This window comes from Phyllobates terribilis, unplaced genomic scaffold (assembly GCF_046119375.1).
Source record: "Phyllobates terribilis strain yellow unplaced genomic scaffold, ASM4611937v1 Scaffold_11__3_contigs__length_659146591, whole genome shotgun sequence".
In the NCBI taxonomy this organism is placed as follows: domain Eukaryota; kingdom Metazoa; phylum Chordata; class Amphibia; order Anura; family Dendrobatidae; genus Phyllobates; species Phyllobates terribilis.
In genome coordinates, this window is record NW_027362771.1 from 390,032,300 (window position 1) to 390,052,591 (window position 20,292).

At 39.5% G+C, this 20,292-nt stretch overlaps 1 protein-coding gene across 1 annotated transcript in view; it reads right to left on the minus strand.

Annotated features, from left to right (window-relative positions):
* The window catches only part of UNC13C (unc-13 homolog C), an 861,108-nt gene that overhangs the window by 242,843 nt on the left and 597,973 nt on the right, over positions 1 to 20,292 (minus strand). The window contains exons 21-24 of the mRNA XM_073653015.1: positions 19,934 to 20,060; positions 18,122 to 18,218; positions 17,716 to 17,859; positions 12,931 to 13,008 (exon numbers count right to left, since the gene is read on the minus strand). Of these exons, the coding sequence (XP_073509116.1) occupies positions 12,931 to 13,008; positions 17,716 to 17,859; positions 18,122 to 18,218; positions 19,934 to 20,060 (446 nt within the window). The remainder of the gene's footprint in view (positions 1 to 12,930; positions 13,009 to 17,715; positions 17,860 to 18,121; positions 18,219 to 19,933; positions 20,061 to 20,292) is intronic.

Sequence of the window (20,292 nt, forward strand, 5' to 3'; positions counted from 1 at the left end):
TACTGTCAAAAATTTTTCTAATATCTAATCTGTATCTTCTCCCATTCAGTTTCATCCCACTGCTTCTAGTATTTCTTTGCGCAAATGAAAATAAAGCTGATCCCTCTACAGTGTGATAGGCCTCCAGATATTTGTAGACAGCAATTAAAGGGGTTTTCCAACAAACAAAACTTTATTTTAAAAATTGCCTGTATCTGACCGTGTATGGAACATACCACATCTCCTGGGCAGGGGAGGAAGCAAAAGACAATACAGACATTACAGCAGGGGATCGCGAAGGATTCATTTGTGAAGTACAATATTGTTTTACCCCTTTCCCACCTTGTCAGTAATAGTACGTAGCTGTGCCCTGGGACTTATGGACCAGCTGCGTATTATTACGCACGCTGCGATCACGCACACGCACAAGTGGTGCAGGGAGATCGCCGCCGGGTGTCAGCTGATTGTTACAGCTGACATCCAGTGCTATGTACAGGGAGTGGTCCCGCACCTCTCCCGGCACATTAATCCCCGCAATGCTGCGATCGAAGTCGATCACAGCATTACGGTGGCAAGGGGGGAGGTGATCGCTATACTTACCTCTCCTGCCGGTGTCCAGCGATGTCTGACAACATCGGGGTCACCAGGAGGCATGACGTAACTTTGGTCATGCACAGTGCGCGACCAAAGTAATGTCTCCCCTGTGTGCAGCGCTGAAAGGCTGCATGGCATAGGGAGCTGCTGCTCTCTATGCCATGCAGCCAATCAGGCTGCAAAAAGTGAAAGTCCCATAGCGGGACAATGTGTAAAAGTAAAAAAAAAAGTAGAAAAGAGAAAAAAAAATTAGAAAAAATTGTAAAAATATAAAAAAAAAATAAAAAAAATAATCCCCAAAAAATAAAAATATATTGAACCCATAATATTTATTTATTATGAAAAAAAATATACCAATAAAAGTACACATATTTGGTATCGCCACGTCCGGAACGACCTGACCTATAAAACTGTCCCACTATTTAACCCCTTTAGTGAACACGGTAAAAAAATAAATAAAAAACGAAGCAAAAAACAATGCTTTATCATGATACTGCCAAACAAAAAATGGAATAACAATAAAAATGGTACCGCTGAAAAAGTCATCTTGTCCCACAAAAAACAAGCCACCACACAGCTCCATCATCTGAAAAATAAAAAAGTTATAGCTCTCAGAATAAAGCGATACAAAAAAATTATTTTTTCTAGAAAATCGTTTTTATTGTGTAAAGTGCCAAAACATAAAAAAAACTATATAAATGCGGTACTGCTGTAAATGTACTGACCTGAAGAATAACGCTGCATTATCACTTTTACTACACGCAGAACAACATAAAAAAAATGCAAAACAACAATTCCTGAATTGTTGGTTTTTGCTTATTCTGCCTCCCAAAAATCAGAATAGAAAGCGATCAAAAAATGTTACATGCCCGAAAATTATACCATTAAAAACGTCAACTTGTCCCACAAAAAACAAGCTGTCATATGACTCTGTCGGCCAAAATATGGAAAAATTATAGCTCTCAAAATATGGTGATGCAAAAACTAGTCTTTGCAAAAAAAGCATCTTATAGTGTGTGACAGCTGTCAATCATAAAAACCCGATATGAATCTGGTATCGCTGTAGTCGCACCGACCCAAAGAATAAAGTCGTCTAATCACTTATACCACACGAGGAACGGTGTAAAAAAATAAACTCTAGGGTTAGGGTTGTGCTAGAGTTAGGGTGATGACAATATGGCGACCAGTGTTGAGTAGCGAGCACTTGCGCTCAAGGCTAATGACAACTTATTCAATATGATGACCTAACGTTATCAAATTCTGTCGTACCGTTGGGTTCAAAATGTACACTATACCCCTTGATAAAATCCTTGAGGGGTCTAGTTTCCAAAATGGAGTAAATTGTGGGGGGGTTCCACTATTTCGGCACATCAGGGGCTCCCGAAATGCGACATGGCGTCCGCTATTGATTCCAACCAATTTTGCGTTCAAAAAGTCACACAGTGCTCCTTCCCTTCTGAACCCTGACGTGCGCCCAAACAGTGTATTTTCCCCACATATGGGGTATTGGCGTACACAACAGTTTTTAGGTTCCATTTTATCTTCTTACCCTTGTGAAACAAAAAAATTTGGGGCAAAAACATTTTTGTGGGAAAAATGTGAAAATTTTATTTTCAAGGCTCCATGTTATAAACTTCTGTGAAGCACCTGGGGGTTCAAGATGCTAACTACACATCTAGATAAGTTCCCTAAGCGGTCTAGTTTCCAAAATGGTTTCACTTGTGGGAGGTTTCCACTGTTTAGGCACATCAGGGGCTCTCCAAACGCAACATGGCGTCCGCTAATTATTCAAGCAAATTTTACATTCAAAAAGTCAAATGGCGCTCCTTCCCTTCTGAGCCCTGCTGTGCGCCCAAACAGTGTTTTTTCCCCACGTATGGGGTATCTGCGTGCTCAGGGGAAATTGCACAACAAATTTTGGGGTCCATTTCTTCCTGTTACCCCTGCAAAAGTAAAAAAATTGGGGTCTAAAGTAAAATTTTTGTGAAAAAAGTTAAATGTTAATTTTTTTCTTCCCCATTCCAAAAATTCCTGTGAAGCAAGTGAAGGGTTAATAAACTTCTTGAATGTGGTTTTGAGCACCTTGAGCGGTGCAGTTTTTAGAATGGTGTCACTTTTGGGTATTTTATGTCATAAAGGCCCCTCAAAGTCACTTCAAATGTGATGTGGTCCCTAAAAAATTGGTTTTGTAAATTTTGTTGGAAAAATGAGAAATCGCTGATCAACTTTTAACCCTTATAGCGCAATAATACAAAAAATTTTGGGTTCCAAAATTGTGCTGATTTAAAGTAGACATTTGGGAAATGTTATTTATTAACTATTTTGTGTAACATATCTCTCTGATTTAACGGAATAAAAGTTAAAATTTTGAAAATTGAGAAATTTTCAAAATTTTCACCAAATTTCCATTTTTTTCACAAATAATCGCAAGTGATATCAAAGAAATCTTACCACTCTCATGAAGTACAATATGTCACAAATAAACAATCTCAGAATCAGGGGGATCCGTTGAAGTGTTTCAGAGTAATTACCTCATAAAGTGACAATGGTCAGAATTGTAAAAATTGGCCTGGTCATTAATATGCAAACCACCCTGGGGGGTAAAGGGGTTAAAAACAGGTAGTCAAATGTTTTACCTCACAAAATGAATCCTCTGTGATCCCGAGCTGTAATGTCTATATTGTCTTTTGCTTCCTCCCCCGCCCAGGAGCTGTGGTACGTTCCCTACACGGTCAGACACAGAATTTTTCAAATGAACTTTTGTTCGTGGGAAAACCCCTTTAAGTCTCCTCCCAGTCTTCTCTTTTGCAAGCTAAACATTCCCAAATCCTCTAACTATTCCTCTAAACTTGAACTCGCTCCAGTTTCTTCATGTCTTTTTTAAGATGTGGTGCCCAGAACTGGACACAGTATTCCAGATAAAGTCTGACCAAAGAGGAGTAGAGGGGCATAATTACTTCACATGATCTAGACTATATTCTTCTGTTATTGCAACCCAAAATTGTGTTTGCCATTTTAGCTGCTGCATCACACTGTTCAGTCTATGATTTATTAGTATACCCAAGTCTTTTTCACGTGTGCTGTTGCTTAGCCCTATTCCTCCCAATCTGTATATGCTTTTTTCATTTTTCTTGCCCAGATGTAGGAGTTTGCATTTCTCCCTGTTAAAAACCATTCTGTTAGTTGCTGCCCACAGTTCCAGTTTGTTTAGATGTTTTTGAATCCTCTTCATCTATTCTCTAGTATTAGCTATCCCTCGTAGCTTTGTGTCATCAGCAAATGTAATCAGTTTTCCCTCAATTCCTTCATCTAAATCATTGATAAAGATGTTGAACAACACAGGCCCCAGGACAGAGTGTTGTGATACCCCACTTGAGACATTTTTCCAACTGAATGTGCAACCATTTATGACCACTCTTTGGGCCTGATCACTAAGCCAGTTATGATGAATCCACTTAACAGTTGCCTTTTTCACTCCATAGTTGGTCATTTTTTCAATAAGGATGGTATAACATACTTTCTCAAATGCTTTGCTGAAGTCAAGATATACTATATCTACTGCTTTTCCCTGATCTACCCAGTCAGTGATTCTGTCATACAAGGAAATTAAGTTAGTCTGACATGACATATTAGTTACAAACCCATGCTGGTTCTGGTTAATCACTTCATTCTCATAAAGGTACTTGCATACATGTTGCTTAATAATTTGTTCAAAAATCTTTCCTGGTATAAAAGTAAAGCTCACATGCCTATAGTTCCCTGGGTCCACTTTCTTTCCCTTTTTGAAGATAGGGACAACATTCGCTCTTCTCCAGTCTTCTGGGGCTTCTCCTGTTCTCCACAAATTTTAAAAGATTATGGAGAGTGGTTCAATAATTTCTTCTGCTATCTCCTTCAGTACCCTAGGAAGTAATTCATCTGGACCTGGAGACTTTCATTCATTTATGTTAGCTAAGTATTCCCTCACTACTTCTCTGTTTATAGATAGTGTGGATTCTTCTATTCCTTCAATAGCACAGTGAAGATGAGTTTATGTTACATTTACTTTATGAGAGAAAACAGATGCAAAATAGGAATTTAAAACTTCGTTCTTCTCAGCACCATTTTTCACCACTTTACCATTTTCATCCTGTAAAAATCCTATAGCATTTTTGACTTTTCTTTTACTTTTGACATACCTCCAGGTTCTGCAGACAGCATTATATTCTTCTTTAGATATGCCTCCCTCTTTCCATTTGCTAAACATTTCTTTCTTCCTTCCTTTTTAGCATGTTTTTAAGTACTGTGTTCACCCATCCTGGTTTCTTTAAATGCTTCCTAATCTTCACTCTTTAGGGATTGTTAACGATTGTGCTTTGAGAATCTAATTTTTCAAAATTTCCCATCCTTCCTGGACATTTCTGTCCTTTAGGACATCCAGCCATTGGATCCCTCCTATCCTCTTTCTGAGTACCTTAAAATCTGCCTTTCTGAAATCCAACCTTGAAGTCTGTCTCTTCACAGGTCTTCCTCCTCTAGTTATCCAAAATTCTATGATAGCATGATCGCTGCCTCCTAGTGTCCCAGCAACCTTTAACTCCTTAACCATTTCCTCCCTGTTTATGAGGATTAGATCCAAGGTATCAGATCCCCTTGTTCTCACTTCTACCTTTTGGAAGATAAAGTCAGCAAGAGAGGACAAGAATTTGGTGGACCTGTTACTTTTGCCCGAGAGAGATTCCAACAAATGTCTGGATAGCTGAAATGAAGTGATGTAGCAACGGGAAACCCAGCAGGTAAGCAATGCTTTTTAATGTTTTATAACCCCCCCCACACACACACACACATGTATACACACGACTGCCCACTTTTTCACAACTTGCATAATCACTTTAGATTATAATAGCATGTAATGTAAATGCTATGATTTTTTTCAGCAGGGTTTTTTTGTGCGGAAAATCCACTGCATTTCATAGTTCAAGCAAATTGTATGTGATTTCATGAAAAGTCATTCCCACTGTGAATTTAAACTGTGCAACTCTGCATTCTTTTGTGCTTGCATTTTATGATGTACAATAAAAAATTATATTCTCATACCGTGTTAGCTAGAAAAATTGATGTAAATACTTTTATGCCCAAAAAGACAAAAGTTATTCTAGGATTGACACCTTTATTGGCTAAGCAGGAAAATGATATTTCCAAGCTTTCATAGCACATAGGTACTTTCATTAGGCAAGTATATAAATTAATTAGTCAGACAAGAGCACAACGAAGACACGCCTCGTCTTGTGATGCGGCTGTGCAGTGGACGTGGCTGACCAGATGGGTCAACCTCGCTCCATACAGGTGTTTGGAGCGAGGCCACGCCCACTGGCCAGGAGTATGTACAACTAATACATACTCTCCGATCCTGGCTCAGAAATCGGCAAATCGCACAGTGCGAAACGCGCATCAGGGTAGAGGGACGCCACCATCAGCACTTTCTTTAGAGCAATTGTGACTGTCAGGTAAATGTCTTTTTATTGATAATGTTTGTTGTGGCAACTTAATCATCTGAATGCTGTATTTTGATCTTGTTTCTGCATTGGGGATTCATTATGGTTAAATGAGCTAGCGGCTATATGCTTTTATAGCAACAAGCTGCAGTTACCATTCATTTACTCTCTTCCTCATTCATGAGGCTGAAACTTCAGCATATTCTATTTGACTAGGTACTTCTTATTATAGGTTGGTTATGTATACCTACTAGAAATTGCTTGTCAGCAAATCTTGGAAGACTTAGGTCTATATTGGAAGAATTTTTTCCTGCATTAAATATGTAACATATATACACATACTGTACCTTGCCTTAACTAGATCGCATGTATACAATTGGTGTGCGCCCCTCCCTTTTCTTTTTCTGCACCCTTCTATTTTTATATGTTTTATGAGATTTGTATTAAGAAAAATTTATATTTTATAGTACAGCACTTCCTTATTGCCATATTGAATTATTATTTTTTTTTTTAAAAATGGTAAACTTCTGTTAAAAACTTAAATCTTCTTGTGATTAGTAGGACCAGAGGGATGTCATTGATGCTGTGTGATGCGCGCAGGACGTCAGATTGGGTCTATTAATCCAAATATAGATATTGGGTATGCCAGCTTGTAGAAGTACGTTTGCAGGGTTCTGGTCCACAGAGACCACACATTACTGATATGGCCTCTGATCCAACTGATCCAAGGTCCTGCAAATCTTGTTGAACTGTACTCACAACTGATTGCTTAAAGTTTGCAAAAAGAAAAAGAAAGAAGCTTATAAAAAAAGAAAAAGAATGAGGTATCCATGAAGAAACGGGTATTTGAGATAAACATACCACTTAGTGTACACGCTGGTATTTTATACCATATGCCCTTTAGATGCTTGGATTTGTACTTAGTGATGAATTTTTCCAAATTATCACTATACAAAATCCCCAAATACTCCCATTTCTGGTTCAGCGCTCAATGAGAATCCAGATAAATTCAGAGAATATCTTAAGCTTGTCAGAATCTCGCAGCAGTAGCGGCTTCAGGATTTCCTCACCATGTACAAGGTTACACATTTATAAGACAGAGTGCTGGAAGATTAAAGCATAGCTAAATGTCCTCTCTAAAGTACAACTGGTGATGGTCTATTACACTCTGGTGTGATATGTTTGTACTTTATATAGAAAATAAAATAACTTTAATAAATATTTCCCCAGAATTGTCACATGAAATAAAATGAACAAAAAAATGGAAAAACAGGGTTGAAATGGCACAACATTTTCTAAAAAGCTAAACGTTCTGCTAAAGTAATAATGATTTGATTTATATTTACTGCTCATGTCCAACTACCCTGTAATGAAGGGAATTAACCTAATATATCGGGATTTATTTAAGAATGTTCAGGTGCTTTAATGTAGTAAGGACAAAACTCCAACCAATGTAAAAGGAAGGAGAGGCTGCATCAGACCTTAGTGCAATAGGACCAACTCCTATCATTGAATTTACTATATTTTACCACTATGGCAGGTGTAATTCCCTCTGGAGCTCTAATAAGATTAGATAGCTGGGAAACTTGTATGACCAATCATACTAATGAGCAAGCAGGATCTCAGGGGTACCTTAAGTGACAAAAGTTGTAATGTGCACTAGCTCATAGATCTTTGCAATTCATGCGACACCACATACAGGCAATTTCCCTTCCCTTAAGAGCCAACTTACTGGAAAATAGTGTATTTAGATGCTGACTATCATTGGTAACTAAAATCATGACCATACGTTTCGCTGATGCAAACAAAATATAATATTTTTAATAGGCAGTATGACTAAAGTAGCATGCTTCTAAGTCACCACGTCTAAGTCATCTACAGGACAGATGCATTTATAGAGAAACAGCAGTAGGACAGTGCCTTTATCTTTTATTCATACATTAGTCATGCTCAACTTATTATGGAAACCAAATGTTTCACCAATGACCAAACTTAAGTACAAGTCCCTGTGTGCTATAGTCATGGAACCAGGATCAGACAGTTGTGCTTTTTCCATTGCAACCAGTAAATTCTGGATTTTTTTTTATGGTAGTATACATATTTCTTTTTGAGAAACGTAATCTGTAGGCATATGCTTTCCTGCCATTGACACGTATACAATTGTAAAGTATCCGATGACATTTCTGAGGATTCGCTGAGTTACTTAAGCTTGGATTTGTTCACTCATTTTTAGCTATTGTCCCCATTCTTAATACTCAAGTTGGAAAAAATAATACTCCAGTTGGAAAAAATACTATTTAGACCCAACCATTCAATCTTGCACTGTATTTGCAATTATTTGTACATTTCTGAAGAATAATGTTGTTGTTGAGATATGCAGTTAGCTCAGTAGTTTGATAAATGTTTAATATAACCAAGAAAATGCAGCTGCATTCTGAAATGCTATAATATGCAAACATTGAATGGATAAAATGGGAACTGGCATTGCTGCTATAGAAAATATGTTAAAAAATTAAGTTAGTGCAGAAATTGGCCAATTCATGAGAGCCCAACAGCCATGGCAAGGTGTACTCTTTGTTGGGATCCTTTCCTTATATGCCTATATCTTATATGGGAGCCTAATCTTATATACCTTATATGCCTCTGCATGAATATATAAACACCTCCATTTCAATGAAGTATGTATGCTATTTCTTAAAGGGGTTTTCCCATGAACAAAAGTTCATTTTAATCAATAGATCTTGGAATAATAATAAGTTCCATAATTTAATGCATTTAAATAAAATGTTCCTGTGCTGAGATAATCTTATAAATGTGCCCCTGCTGTGTACTGTGTAATGGCTGTATCTGACCATGTACAGAACATGGTCTGATCATACCACATCTCCTGGGCAGGGGAGGAAGCAAAAGAGTATACAGACATTACTGCATGGGATCACAGCTGATTCTTTCTGTGAGGTAAAACACTGCTTAAAAACAGGCAGTGAAATATTTTACCTCACAGAAAGAATGACCCTGAGTTTTACTAGATAAACAATATTGTATATTGAAATAGGATGTTCCTGAACAATGTGCAGCCCAGATAAAGGAGTACAATAAGTGTGCTTCTAAGGCTATGTGCCCACGTAGCAGATTTGATGCAGAGCGTTTTTGCCTCTCTCTGGCAGAAAAAAAACGCATGCAGATTTACACGCATTTTTTCTGCCAGAGAGAAGCGTTTTTTCAGCGTTTTCACATGCGTTTTCGCGATTTTGAGCATCACTTGGAAAAGTGCTTGACAAGTTGGTCACACAATATAAATCCATGCAACCAGCATGGATTTATATTGTGTGATCAACTTAGATGCTTTGAATGCTGCATCTATAGTGAAAAAAACAAAAGAATTAAAAAGTTAAAAATAAAAAAACCTGTATACTCACCTGTCCGGTCAGCTCCCGGCGGCGTCCTGCGGTGTACTGGCAGGACCTGCGGTGATGTTATTTAGTCAGCTGATGGTCACGCAACCATCACCTGACCGCTGACGTCAGCGGTCGCGTGACCATCAGCTGACTAAATGACGTCACCGCAGGTCCTGCTAGTACACCGCGGGACGCTGAGGAGAGAGGATCGCCGCCGGGAGCAGACTGGAGAGGTGAGTATACAGGTTTTTTTTTTATTTTTAACTTTTTTATTTATTTTTTTCCCCGCGTGGTAGCCGGGATGAAGAGGAGTTGTAGTCTCCTCTTCATCCCGGGTACCACACGCACCGCGATTACACTGCAAATTCGCGGCCATTGAATTTAATTGAAATGCAGCAAATCCACATATACCTGCGGGTTTGCTGCGTTTCAATGTTCTTCAAGGGCCGCGAATTTGCAGCGTAATCGCGGTAGAAATGGTCATGCTGCGTTTTGCAACGCAATGCGAATTCGGCGCGCTAATTAGCGTATCATGTGCACAGCACATCCGAATTCACATTGCTTTGCATGGCAGACGGTTTTACAAGTGTTTTCCCGGCGTTTTCGCAACCGTAAAAACGCCGCAAAAACGCTACGTGAGCACATAGCCTAAAGGGTCTGCACAAGAAGGACAAAATACACAGACCTCATCTTCAATTGCTCCCATAATACAAAATAGAAAAAAATGGGGCCCGTATTACTTCAGTATTTATACAAACATACACAAATTATGCATCAGCAACTTTAGGCTTAATTAATACATGAACTCCAATATTGCTGTAAACAGTAAAAAGGTAAGTTACTAGGTTAACATTTTTTGAAGATTAGACTTTGATAGTTCTCTGTTCTTTAAATATAACAGGTTGCCCACTCACAACTGAGTGTCATCCCATTGATAAAAAAGATCACACTCCAATTTTACCTTCAAATTATCTGTTAATCCTAAAGGTTTACATACCTTTTGCCATTTAAAAACATGTGATATTGGATCTGTTTTCCTTAATAAAATTACAGCCTAACATTTTTGATTAATTTGGTTCTCTATCTATTTACAGGACTTATGGGAAAATCTTCTGTAGTTTTAGGTCAAATTTAAGCAAAATGTGGAAAAATTATGAAGGGTTCATTACAGCACAGATCGTTCCTGTTGCACACTCCCAGTCTTCCCCCACACAGTAGTATCTCCCATTTTCAAAGCAGGAAGTCTCACAAAGCGGTCAATATAATGAGACAGTGGAAAGCCCAACTTCACTTTAGCCTTCCCTTTCTAAAAGAGCTTTCATCACTAAACTCCACAGGATTTTTTTTTATATTTCCTAATTAGAAATTTTTGAGAAAGGTTTTATATTTTAGTTTTCTTTTACATAATGAATTTTCCCTAGAGGTGATAGTTCTCCTCAAAACAAAACTCTATCTTCCATCTAGATAAATAATGTACAACCAAAAGTATGAAAGCTACCAATCCCTCCTTTTGAAAACAGAAGTGTCTCAGTTTCTGTCTGATGTTAGAGACAGCAGACAGACAATCCTTGGTATTTTGTATTAGGGTAGGGGTGATGTCAGAGAAAGAAGTGTATAATTGGGTGTTGTCAGCATAGAGATGATACTGGAACCCAAATCTGCTGATTGTTTGTCCAATAGGGGCGGTGTATAGAGAGAAGAGGAGGGGGCCTAGGACTGAGCCCTGCGGAACCCCGATAGTAAGGGGACGAGGAGAGGAAGAGGAGAAGGCAAAAGATACAGTGTAGGAGCAGTCAGAGAGGTAGGAGGAGAACCAGGAGAGAACTTTGTCATTGAGGCCTATAGAGTGGAGCATAGTGAGGAGGAGCTGGTGATCCACAGTGTCAAATGCTGCAGAGAGATCCAGGAGAATCAGCAGGGAGCAATGATCTTTGAATTTAGCTGTTAGTAGATCAATAGAGCCTTTACTGAGGGCAGTTTCAGTGGAGTGTAAAGAGCGGAAACCAGATTGTAGAGGGTCGAGGAGAGAGTTATGTGAGAGATAGCGGATTAGACGGGAGTGGACCAAGCGTTTCAGGAGTTTAGAGATTAATGGAAGATTAGAGACCGGACTGTAGTTAGAAGTGCAGTTCTGGTCCAGGGATGGCTTTTTAAGTAAAGGGGTTATGATGGCATATTTAAATGAGGAGGGAAAGATACCTGAAGAAAGAGAGAGGTTAAATATTTTAGTCAGGTGAGTGTTGAACAACGGTGAGAGAGACTGCAGGAGATGTGAGGGAATGGGGTCACTGTTGCAGGTTGTATGCTGAGAAGAAGCGAGGAGCTGGGTAACTTCTTCTTCTGTGACAGGCTCAAAGATGGCAAGTGAGCTTGAAGTGTGGCAGGGAAGGGGATCCAGGCACTGGGGAGATTGGGCTGAGATGTCCTGATAGATGTGGTTGATTTTTTTCTAGGAAATAAGTGGCCAGATCCTCCCCGCTGAGGTTGGTGATGGGGACCTGTGCTTTAGGTTTCAGGAGGGAGTTTAAGGTTTCAAAAAGTCGTTTTGGATTGTTGGATAGTGAGATGATGAGGGTGGTGAAGTAGGATTGTTTGGCCAGATGAAGGGCAGAGTTATAGGTTTTGAGCATGAATTTATAGTGGATGAAGTCTTCTGCTAAAAGTGATTTTCTCCACTGATGCGGAGCACACCTTGAGCTACGCTGAAGAAAGCGTGTTTGCATCGTGTGCCAGGGCTGCCGTTGTCTGTGTCGGGTCTTTCTGCGTGTAGAAGGTGCTGCTTCATCTAGGGCACTCTTCAGTGTATTATTGTAGTGTGACAATGCTAAGTCTGGACAGGAAAAGGAGGAGATGGGGGCTAAAGATGTGTGGAGATTGTCCATAAGCTGCTGGGTATTAATGGTACGTGCATTCCTATAAGTGTGGTAAGTGGGGGTGTCTCGCGCGAGGAGACAATTCTTGACAGAGAAGAAAAGAAGGCTGTGGTCCGAAAGTCATGTATCCTTTGCAAACTAATATACTGAGCAGAGGCATACAGAGAAATCTTGGGGCCTCATAGGAAAAAAGTAGAACAAATTGATTTACCCCTATGGACCCCAGCTGCCATCCAGTTCAAATAAATGCATTGCAGGGGCCCAATCAGGGGAACAGAGCCCCTTACCCCTATGGTTAACCATTTAGATGTCATGGTTGTGGTTCAATATTGCATCTAATGGGTTATACTGTTACATTGAAAGCTAGATCCAATCATAGAAATTACCATCAGGGATCTACTATGTAAATAGCAGGCTCAACGAGTGAGCTCGCCATATAAATCCTCCCGACTTCTGTCTACAGCTACTGAAACATTGTGTATAGTGTGACAACTACACCTGCAATTCTAATTGCACTCAGTGTGACATAACAATAATAGTGTAACATCCAAATTGTAAATCTTTTTTAGCATTGTTAATAAAACATAACAAAATCCCTTGCTTTTTACTTACCACATTTTCTTTGCCACAGTACAATGCGAAATCATTGGATATAATTGCAGCATACTGAAGAAGCACTTTGTTGATGGTCTAAAATGAAAGGATATATAATTGCGATAGAATAACAGCATGTATGTTGTGCACTGTTATTTGCTAACCACTCACACAGCTTCCAGCCTACATTGGCATGCATTCAAGTGAACTGCGCTACGAAAAAATAAAATCTAACCTTGCTAAAAAATATAAAAAATCGCTAAGTACATTAACAACATGGGGTACAATGAAGTCAGACAGGGCAGGGAAGGACAGTGACATAGGACTGGAGCATTCAATGTTCTGAAGCTCTAGAACATCACCATGAAACACTACGGTTTATGGACGTAAAGAGATATCACCCTGTTAAAGATTGATGGCATATTAATTTAATATATTATCAATGTCTTATGGGTAGGAATTTAATTTCTGGGACCCTTATTCATTCCAAAAAAAAGAGGTCACAGAAGCTATTCATTATCATAATAATTCCTGAAGTCATCTAGAATACATTGCCTAATTCATGACATTGCCAGCCCAGGAGTACCAGTATATTCATTAGGAGCCAAAATGGAATGATCCCTTTATTATTATTATTGGCAGGGCTCCCAGTGGACCAAACAGACATTAATATTATAGTCAACGGAGTTAAAATCTCATATCTTATTATCTGATTGATATATCTATTGGACTGATAATCTAAAGCCGTCAACTTATGCGTGAACCCCTTTAAATCATTTGCAGTATATACAAGTGCTTCTCACTAAATTAGAATATCATCAAAAAGTTAATTATTTCAGTTCTTCAATGCAAAAAGTGAAACTCATATATTATATAGAGTCATTACAAACAGAGTGATCTATTTCAAGTGTTTATTTCTGTTAATGTTGATGATTATGGCTTACAGCCAATGAAAACACAAAAGGCATTATCTCAGTAAATTAGAATACTTTATAACAAAAAATGTTTTTAAAATCCTAAACGTTGGCCTACTGAAATGTATGTTCAGTAAATGCACTCAATACTTGGTCGGGGCTCCTTTTGCATCAATTACTGCATCAATGCAGTGTGGCATGGAGGCAATCAGCCTGTGAGGTTTCTGGAAGCCCAGGCTGCTGAGGTCTTATGCAAGCCCAGGTTGCTTTGATAGCAGCCTTCAGCTCGTCTGCATTGTTGGGTCTGGTGTCTCTCATCTTCCTCTTGACAATACCCCATAGATTCTCTATGGGGTTAAGGTCAGGCGAGTTTGCTGGCCAATCAAGCACAGTGATTGTTAGGAGGGCGGTTGCAGAAAACTTTAATATAATGGAACGCAACCGACCCCGGGGTCCGCGATGCAGCCTGGTGGACTGCTGCCGAGCACTTTCCGGGTGGAAAGGGAAGCAACCAACTTAAATGTAAAACCCTTCCGTGTTTCTGCACACTGGAACGGGTATAGCAATTCGCACTATCTCCGTTTGCTGCACGAGAGATAGGCAGAGAAAAACTATCTGTAGTCCTGTTACAGCACAGGGCCTACAGTGGCGGCGCTAGGATGCGTGTGTGACTACGCCAACGGGTACACGTGCCCCCAGCCGGCGTGCTACCGGACTGAAGGGTTCAACTCCACGTGGCTGACAGGTGTTAGCCATGCACAGGACGTCTGCAGGCTGCTCGGGGTCATAGGCGACCCCTTTGGCTGAGCCAGGCTGCTAGACGAAGCTACCTGCCTCTATGGAGCTAACCTGCCTCTATGGAGCTAACCTGCCTAAGCGACCTGTGCTAATTAGCCGAGCGAACTCTGGCATCGGCAGGTCACGGAGTGAACAACTAGGGAGCACGTGGAACAGAGTTGTCCACACAACAGCATCACTTGCTCAAATGATCTGCCAACCCACCAATCATGATCCGCCAGGTCACGGACATGTTCAGTTTGGCAAATCCTTGACTTAGATTCCACAAGCCCTGTCTCCCTCTGCAACCCAGGCTTAACATTGCTAGGCACAACTACCTGGGAGATAAACAGTGCTTGCGGACCAGCTAGGCGATGAGGCTGATGGTGATGCTGAGCAGCATCAGTCCTGGCTAGACAGATATGGGAGACCACAGAAGGTCCTGGACCCATTTCAAATCCAGCACCAGACTGATGCCTAACAGTGATACTGTTGTTTTTAAACCAGGTATTGGCACTTTTGGTGGTGTGGACAGGTGCCAAGTCCTGCTGGAGAATGAAATTTCCATCTCCAAAAAGCTTGTCAGCAGAGGGAAGCATGAAGTGCTTTAAAATTTCCTGGTAGACGGCTGCGCTGACTTTGGTCTTGATAAAACACAGTGGACCTACACCAGCAGATGACATGGCTCCCCAAACTATCACTGATTGTGGAAACTTCGCACTAGATTACAAGCAGCTTGGATTGTGGCCTCTCCACTCTTCCTCCAGACTCTGGGACCTTGATTTCCAAATGAAATGCAAAATTTACTTTCATCTGAAAACAACACCTTGGACCACTGAGCAACAGTCCAGGTCTTTTTCTCCTTGGCCCAGGTAAGACGCTCCCGGCGCTGTCTATTGGTCCTTGTGGCTTGACACAAGGATTGCGACACTTGTAGCCCATGTCCTGGATACGTCTGTGTGTGGTGGCTCTTGAAGTAATGACTCCAGCAGCAGTCCACTCTTTGTGAATCTCCCCCACATGTTTGAATGGCCTTTTCTTAAGAATCCTTTCAAGGCTGCGGTTATCCCGGTTGCTTGTGCACCTTTTCCTACCACACCTTTTCTTTACACTCAGCTTTCCATTAATATGCTTGGATACAGCACTCTGTGAACAGCCAGTATCTTTAGTAATGACCTTTTGTGGCTTACCCTCCTTGTGGAGTGTGTTAATGACTGCCTTCTGGACATCTGTCAAGTCAGCAGTCTTCCCCATGATTGTGGAGCCTACTGAAACAGACTAAGGGACCTTTTTAAACGCATGGGAAGCCTGTGCAGGTGTTTTTTGTTAATTATTCTGATTTACTCAGATAATGACTTTTGTGTTTTCATTGGCTGTAAGCCATAATCATCAACATTAACAGAAATAAACACTTGAAATAGATCACTCCGTTTGTAATGACTCTATATAATATATGAGTTTCACTTTTTGTATTGAAGAACTGAAATAAATTAACTTTTTGATGATATTCTAATTTAGTCAGAAGCACTTGTATGTTATTTGTGTTTTTGCATGAGTTTCCACAATTATTAGATTGCTACAGCCCACACATATAGTAAGAGTAGTGTACGAATTAAGGGTGTTAGAGAAATACTAGTGCATATAACTAAAGTCTTAATATAGAGCTGATATACCCTAGTGGTGGCCAGTTGTCTGCACAATGGTCAGACTGCAGCTGTGAAGCAAGGCTCATGTAGTAGTGGCACTTAGAACATTCCCTGGTGTTATCCACACAGTACAGTGCGATACTCTACCACATATGCCCAATTCTCTTTTTCTAGGTCAATAGCGTTTCATCAAGTCTATATACATGAGATTGTTCCCCCCATGTGCATGATCTTTTTTCTTTTACCAGAGCAGTGTAAATAATATATAAATGTAATATAAATCTGGATTTTTTTTGAATAGCATATAAGAGAATATTGTTAATAAAAGATTTGTAATATTTAAGGACTTTTTTCTATAATCTGGAAAATATCTTAAAGAAGACATTTTAAGAATTATCTTAAAATAATTAGTTTACTCACTAAACCTATGTAAATGTCAGTGTAGTTAGTGACAGTGTATAAATATACTCACAGATCAACGTCTTCTCTGGTATCCAGCGCTGTACCACTCCTCTTCTGAGTCACAGCATGGTGATTCAGATTACCTGGATAATATTGCAGTCTTTGGGCCTGGTTAATTAAAGACTTTATGCCAGTATTCACCCATTCAAGTTTATAGGTGCGTGGAAAACATAAAGGAGAAGATGGAGAAATCTTGTTCTCCATATTCTTCGCACCTGTGATACCATTCTCTCATCCGATAGAATTGGATCACATTAAGTTGACACTAGGCTCAAACTTGGATCAGAGTTTGATCCAAGTGTCATTTACATAATCGATCCGATTCTATTGCATGAGAGAATCTATGCGCTTGTGACTCCAGCCTAAAAGCGATTTTCGGGAAGTCGATCCACTGAAGCAAAAAAGGTGAAATCATATCTGGGCAAACCGAAGCGCTAACAGAGAGCAGCAAGATAAGTCTACTAAATTATTTTTCATTGAATTTCATTTATTTTGGCTTATAAACATGTTACCCTCAACATAAAAAGCAGAACATGGCCATAATATATTGTATAACAAATACTATATTAGAAAATTAATATTTGTCCAGAAGCTGTCAATGCTTATTATAGTGAGCTGACAACATCAAAAAAAAATACTACACTGGCGTCAAGCTGACATATCAGCACAGCAATGGTAACAGTACCACTGTCTAAGGAGCTGGAGTAAATGGGCAAGACAGATAAACTACATTTTAAGCACTTCCCATCATTGGCAATTTTTGGATTTGCATTTTCGTTTTTTCCTCTGCTTCTTCCAAGAACCTTAACTTTTGAAAAAATTAGATATATTATTAGATGTCTTGAAGAACAAGATGCCTTCTTACCTACAGGAATTAGTGAAAGAATCTTCCCTAGCTATAGAAATATTTTATACTGGTTTGAAACATGGGATCCATTCCTAAGAAAACCCTCTTGCATCACTTGCAATACACATAGACAGAACAGCAACTCACTGAAGTTTACCTTTGCAAATCTTCTCATTAAATGAGAAAGCGCTTCCGGATTAGGGCACTCCAGTTTCTTGATAATCTCAAAGCTTTGATTTAATTGCGTAAAGACGTCAACAACTGAGCAGGAAAACAAGGCATGTTCAGAGGTGGCCTGGAACTGAGAAGAACGAAGGGAAGAACTCAGAGAATATTCCTTACCCTGCGCATTTCTGGATATTAGAGCACCAAAAATGCTCACTTTTTCAAAATGAATATTAAATATATATTTAAAAACTATGAAAAATTATGTTTACAAAACCAATCTCGGATTCTATACCACTACTGAAAAAGTAAACGAATTAGTGAGCTGGAGTCAGAGAAATTTATTTTGCTTTTGGGTCTGTGCTGAAGGTTTTATTCCACGTATGAAATTGACTTACTCCATCTTTTTTATCTCTTCCCAGGGCTCCGTGAAGAAATTCCATGGACACATCTTCATTTTCATCCAACCACTGAATAACAAACGGCTCAAACCACCTGAAAATTGAGAGAATTCAGTATAGTAATGAGCAATCACATATTCTTGACACCAAACCTTCCTATTTGTGCCTTCCTTCTAGATTTAGGAAATGTTATAGGCTATCTATGGGACCTTTTCTGCAGGTGTACAGGTCTGGCTGGAAGGTGAAAGATTTAAATGTCATTTGAAAACATGTTTTAAAGGGGTTAATGTCACTTTCACGTTTATTTCATTATAATCAAACGTTCATTTACAATATTTCTAAGCCTCATTCACATATCAGTGAGGGACACTATGAAATACTGTGGTACATCTAGGGGGTGTCTTAGGGAATAAAAATTATAGTTTACATTACTCAGACTGGTTAAAAATAAATAATGAACTGTTACTGGCACTCATCCCCTGCAGACCCCATTCCAGTCCTTAACCGGTCACTGCTGATCTGTGTCTTCTGGTCCCATCCTCAACACCTTGGAAATACAGTGACTTGTGTCAGCCAGTTATTATGGGCTTTTTCCATCGTGTCACAGGAAGCACAATGAAGTGTAGACCAGTGTGGACTGGCTAATAGTGGAATGGGATGGGACCTGCGGGTTCTCTCGGTGATCAGTCTGAGGTTTTCATTCCCCAGAATATCCATATAATTTCAGTATGTGCCTAAAAACTGTGACCCATCTCTCTATTAACAATTAATGGAAAACTATTAAAAATAATATTTTTAAAAGAGATCAGATGTCTAAAAAGCTGGCAAAAAAGACAATAAACTGTTAAAATACCATTTAAAGGGAACCTGACAGCGGATACATGCCCATGTATCACACCATGGCTTCATGATTTCAGCCATGTATGTTTGACTCTGAAAGTTTACGGCATTTCAGAGAAAAACATAGCTTAATAGCCACCATGGACCAAGGCAGACAGAAGACTAGTCAGCAGCTTCTCCTTGCCTGCTGCCAGTAATTGACAGGTATCTCCCTACGTGCGTTTGTAAGGCGTGACCTGTCACTTCAGGGCAGTGGGCGGTTAAAGGCCACTGGGGACCTGCCTGACTGAACGGACAAGTCTCCCGTGCGGCTCGATCCCTGGTGGCTTTCACACTAGGATCATGATTCATCAAAGCTTTTATGCCAAAAAAGTGGTGTACAAGATTTGAAAAGTCTCATAGTTTTGGCACAACTCAAAGCTTTCGGTGTTTTCGCGCCAGTTTCTCCCAGCTCTTCTGAAAAAGACAAAGCTGGAGCAGGACAGAGCCCTGGTTGGGGCTTGACACCACAGCTCATCCGATTTTATCCGTGGCATTCCATACAGCAGAAATCTCACTCCAGTCTCTGACTGGAGTGAGATTTTTGGCATAGCACATGGAGGCGCACACCACTTGTCAGATGCTCGAGAGGCATACACCTCTTCATGAATCAGGAGCATCTGACTCCACCACGACCCTCATAACGACCAGATAATCACCGGTCTTGATAAATCAGGACCTATGCTTTTTTTCTGATATGCTGCAGTATTTCAGATTTACACACAATTTTCTGAAATCCTAAAGCAACGGTCTGATACATGCTTTCTTGGATCGGGCATCATGTATCAGCTGTCAGGTTACCTTTAAAACAGTCATATGGTATGTAATTGTAGAAGTCTAGATATTAAATGAAATGTACAATTTACACCCTGTTATAATTTTTCTATCTTCAGAATTAATTTAATTTAAAAATGTAGAAGTAAGACTTACAGAGAATATTCCGGCACAGTATCCTTGAATGCAAGAAGTTCTCGAACGTATTCATTATAAAACCATTTTACTTTGAAGTGCAAATTCATATAATCTGTACTCTTGCATAGACGATGCTTTTCATGTTCTGTAATAGAAAGATTTAAACTTTCCATTGTACGTCCAGGGTAACAATACAAAGTAACAATTTCATTGTTGGGACTACACTGGAAACATATACATGAAAATTGTGTGATGTTTTAAGAGCATGAACTGCCTCTAAAATACCATCCTCAGCACCGACTACAAACACTCTCTGAGTGAATCTGACAAATATAAATCGTAATATTTCTTAAACAAATCCTAACTAATAATATGTG